Here is an 11,961-nt window from a genome sequence, read left to right as displayed (position 1 = left end):
TGTACATCCCTGCACCCATCACAAGAAACAATGTCAACACCAGAGCCTGAAGCAGTGTCTACACTCAAATAATTCAGATATGAACAGCAATTGACAATACATAACATATTAAATCATGCCAACGTTACCTCAACCGTCCGTGGCTGAGCATTGCTAGATTCAGGCTCAATAGTATTGCTTCATGTTGCCGTATGATGATCAAAGATTCTCCCCCAACCTCCGGTCATCTTGCCCTGGAGTTTAGTAGAGACAAAAATAACTGTAGTGTCCCCCTAAGTGTAGTAGTACACTGGACCAGCTTAGATGAGGCGATATAAAAACAGTAAAAAGAGAGCTCTAATTCATGTTTGTGTATTAACTAACGAATTTTCTTGTCAAGCAAATAATTGTAGCATTGTTACCATTTTAGTGAATTTATAAATCTTCCTCGCAATTAAATGTAACAAAACTACAATCGCCGACAAAAGTATAACTATTTTGAGCAGATCTCCTTTGTAGGACAGAGGAAGACACACAAAAAAGAATCCTAATAAAAATATACAAATGCTTCCCGGTGTGTTTTGTTTCAAGCATTAATGGCTCAGACCTATGATTATGTACTACCAATGCAAAAAAAAAAATTTCTGCCAATTTTCTCATTCAACTCCATGTCTCCATGTAATTTACAGAACAAAGTACTACAATGCAATAATCCTAGAAAATAGAAATCCGTGGTACTTATGAAGAAACATTACCTAGTTTGTTAAAACGAAGATGGCATTAGCGCAAGAAATTTAGTAATTAAACATCAATTAGACGTACAAACCTGTCATGTTTGTCAGCATGAAAATGCTCGAGGGAAATTCTCGTATGCAGCTATTCACAAGAAAACTGTAAGAGAAATAGGCAAGTAATAATTAAGTAAACTTTAGATTATCCTATACTTTCACAGAATAATAAATTGCATCAACTGGGGTATGAAATAGAATGGGAACCTCGAAAGAAGATACATAACATGAAATTTTGATTATATTGGCTCAGACACAATGGTGATATAAAAAATGGTACACCTTGAAAAGTAAATTAAGGGCCTACATGCTAACTCTGTTTCTTCATATGACCAATAATTCAAGACTTATGTTCAGTCCATGACTAATATTTTACTGCGTACCCTTATTTCATCAAATATTATAAAACAGAAATCTCTACTACTTAAAAAGACTAAAGTAGTTCCTTATTCTGCCATCACAATACGTTTGGTTGTCCTCATCGATCGATACGTCAAATAGTTTGGTCGTCCTCGTCGTTTTGTTCGTCGCGCTCCGTATGGGCCAAGCCCAATGAAACACAGGTAGTCGCGACTCTCGCAGACCCTCCGAGAAAGTCGCAAGCCCTCGCCAGTCCCGCAACGTAGCCGCCGCCATGCGCAAAGAACGCTCCGATCCGGCGCGAAACCGAGAGGTAGAGTCCGCCGGAGTCTGTCTCGGATCTACGAATCAATCTTCCCCTCTCGGTACCCTTTTTGTTGTCGATTTTGCCTCGTGGCTCTGATCGGGGTGGCGTTGGGTTCGTGCAGGGGAGTGCGGGCGGCCTTTGGAACCGAGACGCGACGGCGGGCGCCATGAACGCGAGCGGGTAAGCTGCCTGATTGCTCCCGTGTATCCAGGTTTTCAAATTTTTCATGTGCTGATTAGAGGCGGTTAGGGTTCACGAGCTTGTAATTGGGGGCCATTTCCGACTGACTAGCTCGGGTGATCGCTTGTGTTCAGTGTAGCATCATTGTGATGCGGTGCTGCCATGTAGAATTCGCGTGCAGTTGACGAAATCGATGTAGTGGTTGCATACTTCTGGTAGGAACTTGGGATTAACGCAATTCGTTTACTGCAGTGTTGTTATTGAGCCTTGTGTTATGTTTGAGGGTTTGGATGTTGGTAAATTTGATTGGGTTTCGAGGACTGGAGGACGTCGCCAGCCTGCACCCCGTGTACTCGCCGCTGCCTTGCACGACTCGAAGATGCCGCGCCTCTGTACTCATCCTCCTCCCCAACATCCCTCTTGTGTGGCAGCGGTAGGTTTTCATTCCAAGATGTGTGGCGGCGCGTGATGTTGATCTTTATAGGTGAGCAACCTACATCGATGTCCACGGTTCAGGTTCTCCTCAACTCCCCATCCTCAGATCTTGGAATAGCCTGCATTTTTTCTGATTTTTTCTGACCGGCCTTTACACGGTTAATTTTCCAGAGAGGAGAGGGGTAGATCCAGCTTGGTAGCTTCGGGGAAAAAAGGGTATATAAGGAGTTGTGGCCTTCTCTCTGCATACAACTCGTGGGCAGCTTCTTCTCTGCATACAAGAAGTCTCCTCTACTCTGTTTCTGTAGCTGTTCCCTTCTCGAGATCTTCTTCGAGTTCCTGAGATCTGGTGAGAGTCTTCCCTGATCTCATGCATCTACTTTGGTTTAGTTTGTAGTTTGGTGTCTGATCTTGCAAGAAGTGTGGTTTCCCTGCTGTAGTTGTTCTTTCTCAGTTTTTCTCAAGATGTTTACTGTCTTCAGATCTGACCAACTGCTCATTCGAGATCCATTGTTTTGATTTAGTAACTTTGGTAGTACTCTATGCCATGAATTTTCCTTCTACTGGCTGTTGACAGTCGCCACTACCCCTGAATTAGATTATTAGTGTGATTTCGTTTTGGTGCATCATACTCCTTGTATGCAGTCTGCAGCAGTGGCACATTTTTTTTCACCTCAAGTTAGCTCATGTTGTGAAATTGCCATTATATGATTATTCAGAAGTGTCCATGCTTGTATGCTGAAATAATTGGGTAGAATTTCTCTGTTGCTTCAACTTTTCATTTCTGTCATATATATTGGATTTTCAAGATCTGAATCTCGATTGCCCCTGTTTGTTAACTTAGAGATGAGCAGAGTGGTGTCCTGTTTTTCAATCCTCTGAAACCCATTCTTTGCTATCGCAGGTTGTAAACAGCCAAAATGGTGAAGATTTGCTGCATCGGAGCTGGCTACGTCGGTGGCCCAACAATGGCTATCATTGCCATCAAGTGCCCATCAATTGAGGTTGTTGTCGTCGATATCTCCAAGCCTCGCATTGACGCTTGGAACAGCGACACCCTCCCGATCTACGAGCCTGGCCTCGATGATGTTGTCAAGGCCTGCAGGGGTAAGAACCTCTTCTTCAGCACCGATGTCGAGAAGCACGTCGCCGAGGCCGACATCATCTTCGTCTCGGTGAACACTCCCACCAAGACCCGTGGTCTTGGAGCCGGCAAGGCTGCGGACCTCACCTACTGGGAAAGTGCTGCCTGTATGATCGCCGATGTCTCCAAGTCTGACAAGATCGTTGTCGAGAAGTCCACCGTCCCTGTGAAGACCGCAGAGGCCATTGCTTCTGGTGTTCGTTGCGCATCCACTCACCCCTGAAACCATGAATCCCGCTGCCCCCAAACCATGTCCTGGACACTACCCAAACCCTATCCCGCACACCACTCTGGTGTTCATCGTCAGACTGCACCGGTGGCCTCACCAATTTCACCCTGTCCTCTTTTATGTTTATCCTTGCCCAACAACGGCAAGATCTCTGTCCTGCAAATTGCAATGGTGGCCACACATGTTGCTTTCCACAAATCACTCACTCCCTTCAAACTATTGATGCATCAGCGCTAACCATCTCTCATTGTCTCCCTCCCGCATTCTATATATCTAATGTTTGTGCTTATTCTTTTTCCGCCATTTTGACTTTATTAGGATTTAATACTGAGAGATTATGTAATTTCTCTATAGACTTCATATCACAAGGATGGGTGATGATTGGGAAAGCATTGTTGTGCTCCCCCGCTCTTTCAAATTCAGCCAACAAGACAAGTCAGCATAATTTGGACAGTTCCCATTTTAAGCATGTCATATTCAGACATTGAGTTCATTTCTCTGTGGTGCATCCCTGTATCATCATTGGTATCGTAATTCCAGGTCCTGATTGAGTTGTGACTTGAAGAGAACCACTAATAAAATGTGCACGATTTTCCTTCAGCTTTCTGCTCCAATATTCAGGCTCGGGGAACATACAAAATATACCATCTATTGTGACTCAGACGTGCGATCTGTATCAAAGAAGCAATTTGGGTGTCAAAGGCTGAGATGAGGCCGAGCTGGGTGTTGAACTGGACCTGCCCCATGCGACAATCCACTCTGGTGAGGAACCCGGCGATGAGTGCGCGCACATGCACGACCTGCCTCTCCCACCGGCGGCGGTGCACCCGTGCGCAAGTTTACCTGTTGGCGGACACCCAGTGCACCGGCATCTTCTGAAATTCACCAATCATCAATGTGAGTTTGTCATATTATGCATGTTAAATATTCAGTGCGCTGCAAGATGGCCCCCAATTTCCTAATTTCCTAATTTTACATTTTATGCTTGGCCATTTTATTGAATTGTCTCTAATATTCGTTAAATTATTCAACGCACTGCATGATGTTTGTATTTCATATGTGATTTGTCTTTATGCAGGTACTGATAGCTAAGTGTTTACAAGAGTTATCTTACACGAGTAGAGCAGATTCCAGATCAAAGGTAGTTAATCCATTATTATGTTCCTTCTTGTTTACTGCAATCAAATGTACTAATAGGGCTTAGTTCAATCCTGTAGATCAGCTATAGTTTACTGCAAGGTATTCTTGATGGTGCATCACAGGAGTATGACACCATTCTGTGATCACCCCTTATTCCTTGCACTCTAATTATGAAATGTGCAAGAGGAGCAAATTCTTCATTTAATATTTATAAATATATTTGTTTTCCGTTTCATGTTGATAATGTTCTCTTGTTTGTATTATTTAAATTGTTGGGTGTTAAACCTTATATATTAGAGAAGCGGCATACAGACTCCAAACTATATTAATGCTCTGCGCCCATATTCTGAAGGTTGAGCCACTTCATGGTCTTATGAGTCTTTTCTGCTGTGTACTGGACAAATTATTCATGCTTTTGTTTTGCTGATAAATGGTATTTGAGTCGCGTTTCCGGATTCCCAATTTAGTTTTGATAATGACAAAGTAGAAAAGCATATCAACCTTGAGTTTTTTTATGAAGGTGAGCTAATAGACTTATTATAGTGCTTTCTTCAGTTCTATATATCAGCTATACTTTCATGCAAGCTATTCTTGATGGTGCACCACAAGAAAATGACATCATTTTGTAAGCACCCTTTCTTCCTTGCACTCTTACGTCCATGCATGTAATATACAATGTCCAAAAGGAGCATTCAACATTTGATATTTAGAAATTTAGTTCTCTTTCCGCATGTTGATAATTCTCTCTTGTTTGTATTATTTAAATCTTTGGCTGTTAAACGGTAATATATTAGAGAAGCCGCAAGATTTCCCAAATCTGTTACTTAGTACTAAATGCCATGTGCATACTGATGTTGTGATGTGAAAGTGTGGTAGATAAGGTGGTGGAGCAGCTCTGTATCAACTATGGTACTCCTTTTGCCGATTATGGTTTTTCGTGAAAGAACTTGCAGATGCTATTCCGTTAGTTCAGACAAAAAAAACTTGTAGAGACTACTATGCTACTCTGAGCCATTAGCTCAGAAGAAACAACCTACAAGCTACTGTACTTCTTTGTGCCGTTAGTTCAGACAAACATTTTATGTTTTCCCTTCTTTTGCCACCCCGTAGGTTGTAAATTTTATCTTAGGTACAATCCATACTAGGTTATATATGTATTTATAGCTCCCTCTCCTTTTCTATCTTGCTGACTGATTTATTAAAGTTTTGGTGCAAAGGGGATCAGATCAGCTACCTCTTGTTTACGTGCATTTTGTCTCAAAAAATTCACTCCACATGTTTATGAGTTAATAAGGTCTAGCTTCTTGATAGATTGTGTTGTATTGGTATGGCTTTTAAATCAATTTATAGTTATACTTGGTTGAAAATATAATCTTTTCACTTTGTGTTAAAATGAGCTAATTTTAGTTGTTATTGTCTTACATGAAGGAATTAATGTCCATTTTCAGTACTGAACCAACCCTCGCCAAACAACTACACTGTAGTGAATTTGTTACTAGATTTTGGTTACTACTTGATAGTTTTCTTTTTGGATTACAAGTGAGAGGCTCTGTGGATTGTTTTCCACCATCTTCGCCCTGCTAGCACCAGAATATTCTTAAATGCTGGGGTAATTTTCCTTTTAGCCAGATGAAATGTTGTAAGTTTGACTGAAATGTTATAATCCCAGTGTGATGCTCAATAATTGTGTAGTTTTGATTATTTTCTCGTAGGAGTGAAGATGCGGAGAAAGACATGGAGTAATTAGCAAGTTAATGCTCTTCTGTCGCTTGGTATGTGGCTGTTATGTGTAGAGTTGAATATTCAATGACTATGTGCAACTTATGCCTTTGGTATATAGCTCGAATGAGAGTTGAGAGTACTAAAGTGACTGTTGAGAGTGCCTTTTTCGTCATTTTCTTTTGTGTTTTCTTTCCTCATATATAATTAACACGCTAATGTGTCCAGGATAGCTGAAAATTGTTGTAATACATACTGTTCTATTCATTTGGATTGCAGAGATGTAGAAACAACCGTTTCACCCTTAAGTAGGGTGGAATGAACAATTTCACATGTCAGCAGGCTGACCACCATGCGATTATAATACAACCTGCTCCACCATGATCTTGTGCCAGACCAGCTTGGACAAGGGGCACTCAAGCATCAGGTGCCGCATGGCACTTTGGTACAACAACCACTGATAGTTGTGTTGTAAAAGGAGTTTTGAATTGCTGACCTCATGTTGACAATTTTATTGTTGTAATGGGGAAGCACAGTTTGTTGTTTATGCATAATCCAGTTTCTTATTTCATACATTTTTAAAATGCTTATTCCGAAGCATGCACATGTGTTATATGCAATTTGCCAATTTGACAGAAGGTACATACAAAAAGTTCTCACGTCCACTTATACGATTTTGTACAATGCTGCTTCAGTGATTTTACTAGCTACACACCTTGAAAACCTTATTGTCGGTGAACCTTTTTTTGAAGGTTTTCACCTACAAAAGTACTTTTATCGAGCATCACAAGTTTTTCATTGAATCGGATATGCGAATTACGGGAGCTTAGAGCCCTTCCATCTTCTATACTGAAAGTCACATATGTGAGGGCATCGTTTCTTGTTAGTCTTGGTACATTGAGAGATCTATAGTTATAGCGATGTTTTTCTCACTTCTTACTTCATGACTGGTCTAGAAGCTTTGCATTAGTTTTCTTAGAAACTATTTATATTCAGATTTGTGTTTAAAATATTTTTAAACTTCCTATGTTGTTCGGTAGCATGGAAGCATCATAAGAGCTGAAATTAGTTGATGTCCTTGTGATATAGAAAGGGTGGTCGAGGGTGGGGATTGTGATTTTCTCGCCACGCAGTTCGTGCAATGCCTTCCTAAAATAGATTTATCAATTGATAGATTCACCTACACGTATGCTTATTTCTCCGTAGCAACAGACCTTCCCTTTTAGGAAGTTTGTTGGACATGTACATATGTTGATATCACCGCTCCAGTTAATTGCTCTGTCTCATGATATATGATATACGTCAGTGATATATGTATTTTTATCTAGAATTTGAAACCACACAGATGCACAACAATGTTATCTTGTTATTACATTTATATATCTTATTCTTATGGCTATGTTTTAAGTTCTTCTATGATAGATCCAACCAACATTCGGTCCTCTTTTTTATGGGAGTGGTGTTTTGGGACATGGGAGCATATGTTCCCTCTATTTTTAAATGCATCTTACACATATTTTGTATTTCAAAATAATTGAAATAAAAATTTGCACGTGCTACGCGCTCACAAAGTCGTTTCATAAAAAATCGACTTGTCATGTAACGTGTGTGAAAAAGACAAAATTCAGTGCTAAAAATAATGCTTTTCACAAGATAATTTTTCTCCTTTTTACAAAGACCACAAAAAATATTGGTTTTTTGAAAATTTGACGACACACACATATATTATGGCACATGTAGATTTTATTTGTCAAAAAATTTAACATTTCGAAATATGACTTTTTGGTAGAAGGAGCATACGCACCCGGGAGCCGAATTGAATTTCGCTTTTTTATTGTCTACTTTGCTACTCTATGTACCCACCTAGAAATCTACTATCTTTTTTAATTTCACATGTAAGTTGTGAATTATATATGTGCATTACAAATTAAAATTTGAGGACCCGTAGCAACGCACGGGCATTTGAACTAGTAGATATAAATAACCTAATTTTCTCGTATTTGCAAGTATCTAAACCTGGGGAAGGAATACAACCCTAGACGATAGGGCCACACAGATGTTTTAATCTCATCGCAAATCCAATTCGCTTTAATTCTTAAATTCAAATATAGTTAATCATCGGTATAGTAAAATATACTCACACAGGAGGAATCTATTTTTACTGAAACAATGTATGCAAACATTCGAATTTCTTTAGTGACAAAATGTAAAATACGACGAAATTTATGTGGTATACTTTGTAAGAACCGAGAGAAATATCATGATAAAATGTTAGGTTTATGTAAAATAGCAAGAGTTGTAGAAAATTTAAAGTTGCAGGAGCCTAAAGATGATGATATACTGAACTTCAAGTTACTTGTGAATAATAAACCAAGGAGTGAGTTATAAGGCAGAAGAATTTTCTTTCACTCCAGTAGGACACACCTCTATAAGAATGCTTCATTTTGTTTCCTGCATGTAAGCATTTTGTATCCTACTGGAGTGAAATACCCATGATTCGAAATGAAAACCTGCCAGGACATGGAAATAAAGAGGTAACCTGCTTCTATTTTTACAGCATGAAACTAAATGTGCTCCTCATGTATCTGCAACATGAAGCTAGCTCTGAATATGTTCCGTTATGCAGGAAAATGTATATCAAGAAAGAATCCTATCTTAATATCATAGTAATAAAACCTGCCTCCACCACTTCATCCTAATATATACCAAGCAAGAACCTACTTCGGGCCAAGAAAGCAGTTCCAAAATAACATGGCAGAATACCTCATGGTCTGCAGCAATAAAGTCAGTTCATATACATTTTGTCTTGTTTGCTTACCCATGCATTCCTTGATTCGAGCAACGCACACAAAGACCTTTTATTGGAATTGTCAAGGTGATACATAATTGAGTAGAGAGAGTTGTATGTCCCACTTTCTTTGACCTGCATGTAAGTGAGAATATTCAGCATCTGATCCTAGATATCGTACCAAAGAATTAAGAATAGTCCATGAAACTTACATAGAGATCCAATTTCTCATGGAAAAATGTGGGAAGAGGAATCAAAATGGAAGAGCAACTGAAAGAAAAGAAGGAGAAGATGTACAACGCACCACAGAAAAATTTACCCTTATGATTCTGTTATCTTGGAGCTGTCGAGACTAGAGGCCAATTCAGTTGTTGTAAAGTGGTTGAAGTTACACGAATCATATATATGAGCTAGTTCATGTTACCTCCAGTCTTCCAAAATACCTAGCAGCACATCAATCAGGAAGAAGAGCACATGACCTTAAAATATTGCAGTGACATGTAAGCATAGTTTCAGCATAAGAAAGGTGAATAGTATCATATAAGGAAAAAAAAGTATTTTAGATTCATTTATACATCCATGGTTAGCACCGCATGGGCACGTCGAGGAAAACCCAGTTGTAAAGCTAAAATACTTATATACATAATTGTTAAAGCTTGCTGCAAATTCAGGAATATGGGTATCAAAAAGATATTGCATAGCAATTTTTGTGATCTAATCTCTAAATAAAAAGTTCCTTCATAAGAATGATTAAATTATTTTGTTGCAGAGATCTCTACTTCAAATAAGATATATCCTTAAAAAAATCAGTTTTAGTGCTTGGACCTGCAGGCATGACATATCCTGACATGAGATTTGATTTTCTAAAGCAAAAGAATTTCATTTGAACAACTATGATTGGCGTGGAATACACCGGTGTAACTTCACTAAATAGAAAAGGTCTGCTAGAGATGACAAAACGAACATACATACATGCTTTTTCAGTTTGATATAATATTCCTTACTGATTCTTCTTATGATTTCAACACATGGAAACTTCGCTGCCATTTATAGTGCATATAAAAGGGAACCTACAGACTTTGAGAGCACAAAGTATAAGGCTCGATGAAGCTGATCTTGATCTGCCAAGTTGAGCTTCCACTGTTAATCTAGTTGTTCTCCGCATATACATGAAAGTTATAGCCAAGTAAAAAAACAATTATACCTGATCTGAAAGAGCAATGAAAGAGGATTTCTGTAACTAAGCACGTAAAAGATGATCTTATTCCTAGCTAAAAAATAGCCTAGTTTTGATTGCAAAATAAGACTCATCACTTGGCTACGGTAAGCAAAAGGCTACTTATGGCATCTGGAAACCATTTATGTTTAACTTGCAAGAGAAAAGGTAGAGAGTTGGTTTGGTTTGGCTGATTAAATTTGACGTACGTGGAGCAGGCGCTGCGGCTGGGTAGTCTGGTAGCGGGGGAGAAATTCTTGTTGCTGCCGCAATGCGACGACGGCTCTTGGTCTCCTAGATCTACAACTCAGCCAACATACACAAAAAATTCAGAAAAGAAACTGGACGATACATTGGAAAATGGGGATCGAAAGCTCGTGGTCGACCTTGGCTGGCAGCCTCCTCGCCGGCGCTGCTCCTCCCCGCCACTTCCGTGATAGCCTCAGCTCGACGCGGATGTCTGCGACCACACATGATGCACCTCACCAGCATCTTGTGCCGGCCAAGCCCCGGCCGACCTAGCCACCTCTGCCTCGTCGCCCAAGCAGCGCTGCCTGCTGCCGCCTACCTCCTGCTTCAGTGCTTGGCTCCACCGCCCCGCATCGTAGATTGCCAACTACCTGAAGCGCCTCTCGACGCTAGGCCGTAGCGCCCATCTCTCTATCGCCGCTTGAAGGGATCAGGCGAGGCGAGAAGCTCCAGCGGCGGAAGCCGATGAATGTGTAGGGGATTGGCGGGAGGATGTGGAGCTCGTCCGGACGATGGGCACATCGCTCTTTCCACCGTCGCCGCCTCCTCGCCGGCGCCGGTCCTCCCCTCCGCTCCCGCCACTGGCACAGGTCGACGCGAACGTCCGCGACGGCTGCACCTCACCAGCAGCTTGTCCCGGTCAGGCTCCGGCCGAACTCATTGCCGGTCGCCGTTCCCTGCCGCCTCTACCTCGTCGTCCAAGCAGGCGCCTGCTGCTGCCTCAGGGCCTGGCACCACCGCCCCGCGCTGTACCGCCTGAAGCGACTGTCAATGCCAGTCCCTCTATCCTCCGTCGGAAGAGAATTAGGAAAGGAGAGGAGCTCCTACAGGGAGCGTAGGGGATTGTCAGGGAGGAGCTCGCGAGTCGCGATAGTGGGGAAGATAATGAGGAAGACAGAGCGAGCCGGGAGGAAACGAAGAATGGTATGGCACGTGATTTCTCCAGTCAGAGGCCATCCGATTAGACAAAAGTAGTCAAAGCGGTTAGAAAAGAAGCTAGAGCCACCCAGACAACGAGAAAACACTCTGAAACAAAGGGAAAAAACCCTTAGAAAATTGCAAGACTGCACCAAAAATACATCACGGTAATCAGCCACATACACGTCAACCCATCCGTAGTTTAAAAATTAATCCAAAATTTTGAGAAAAAAGATGTTGGTTACACATTAATATAGTAGTTATTGAAGTTGATAAACAAGGTCTAGACATATTTAAACCAGACAAATCATGTATCTACCCCCTCACCCTAAACTCTGTCTTGTAAATTCAAGCATGAAGAGAAGCGGTTTAATTTGGGTTTCAAACATGGAAATTTCAAGAACCCCCCAAAAGCTTCATTTTAGAGTGACTAAGAAGGATCCAGGCCGGGTTTACCTTTTATTTTCATGTTTTAAACTTGTTCAAATCTTGGTCAAACCTAGGATTTG

General features: G+C 40.9%; 1 protein-coding gene across 25 annotated transcripts; it reads left to right on the top strand.

Annotated features, from left to right (window-relative positions):
• Window positions 1-1,284: 1,284 nt before the first annotated feature.
• Window positions 1,285-6,835, top strand: LOC127305294 (UDP-glucose 6-dehydrogenase 5-like). 25 transcript variants are annotated; one of them, XM_071828659.1, is made up of 9 exons: window positions 1,291-1,440; window positions 1,556-1,614; window positions 1,867-2,130; window positions 2,221-2,398; window positions 2,954-4,319; window positions 4,501-4,563; window positions 6,103-6,171; window positions 6,275-6,334; window positions 6,561-6,835. In XM_071828659.1, exon 5 carries the CDS (start codon window positions 2,970-2,972, stop codon window positions 3,414-3,416), a length of 447 nt encoding a protein of 148 aa, XP_071684760.1. In that variant the 5' UTR covers window positions 1,291-1,440; window positions 1,556-1,614; window positions 1,867-2,130; window positions 2,221-2,398; window positions 2,954-2,969; the 3' UTR covers window positions 3,417-4,319; window positions 4,501-4,563; window positions 6,103-6,171; window positions 6,275-6,334; window positions 6,561-6,835. The 25 variants fall into 25 exon arrangements, 24 of the variants coding, with proteins under 24 accessions (XP_071684766.1, XP_071684760.1, XP_071684746.1 ...); XM_071828645.1 differs by having other exon boundaries at window positions 4,501-5,187; XM_071828662.1 differs by lacking the exon at window positions 6,103-6,171.
• The last annotated feature ends 5,126 nt before the right edge of the window (window positions 6,836-11,961 follow it).

This window comes from Lolium perenne, chromosome 1, assembly GCF_019359855.2.
Source record: "Lolium perenne isolate Kyuss_39 chromosome 1, Kyuss_2.0, whole genome shotgun sequence".
NCBI classification, from domain to species: Eukaryota; Viridiplantae; Streptophyta; class Magnoliopsida; order Poales; family Poaceae; genus Lolium; species Lolium perenne.
The sequence above is the reverse complement of the archived record's forward strand: the minus strand, read 5'-3'. Positions and strand labels throughout refer to the sequence as shown.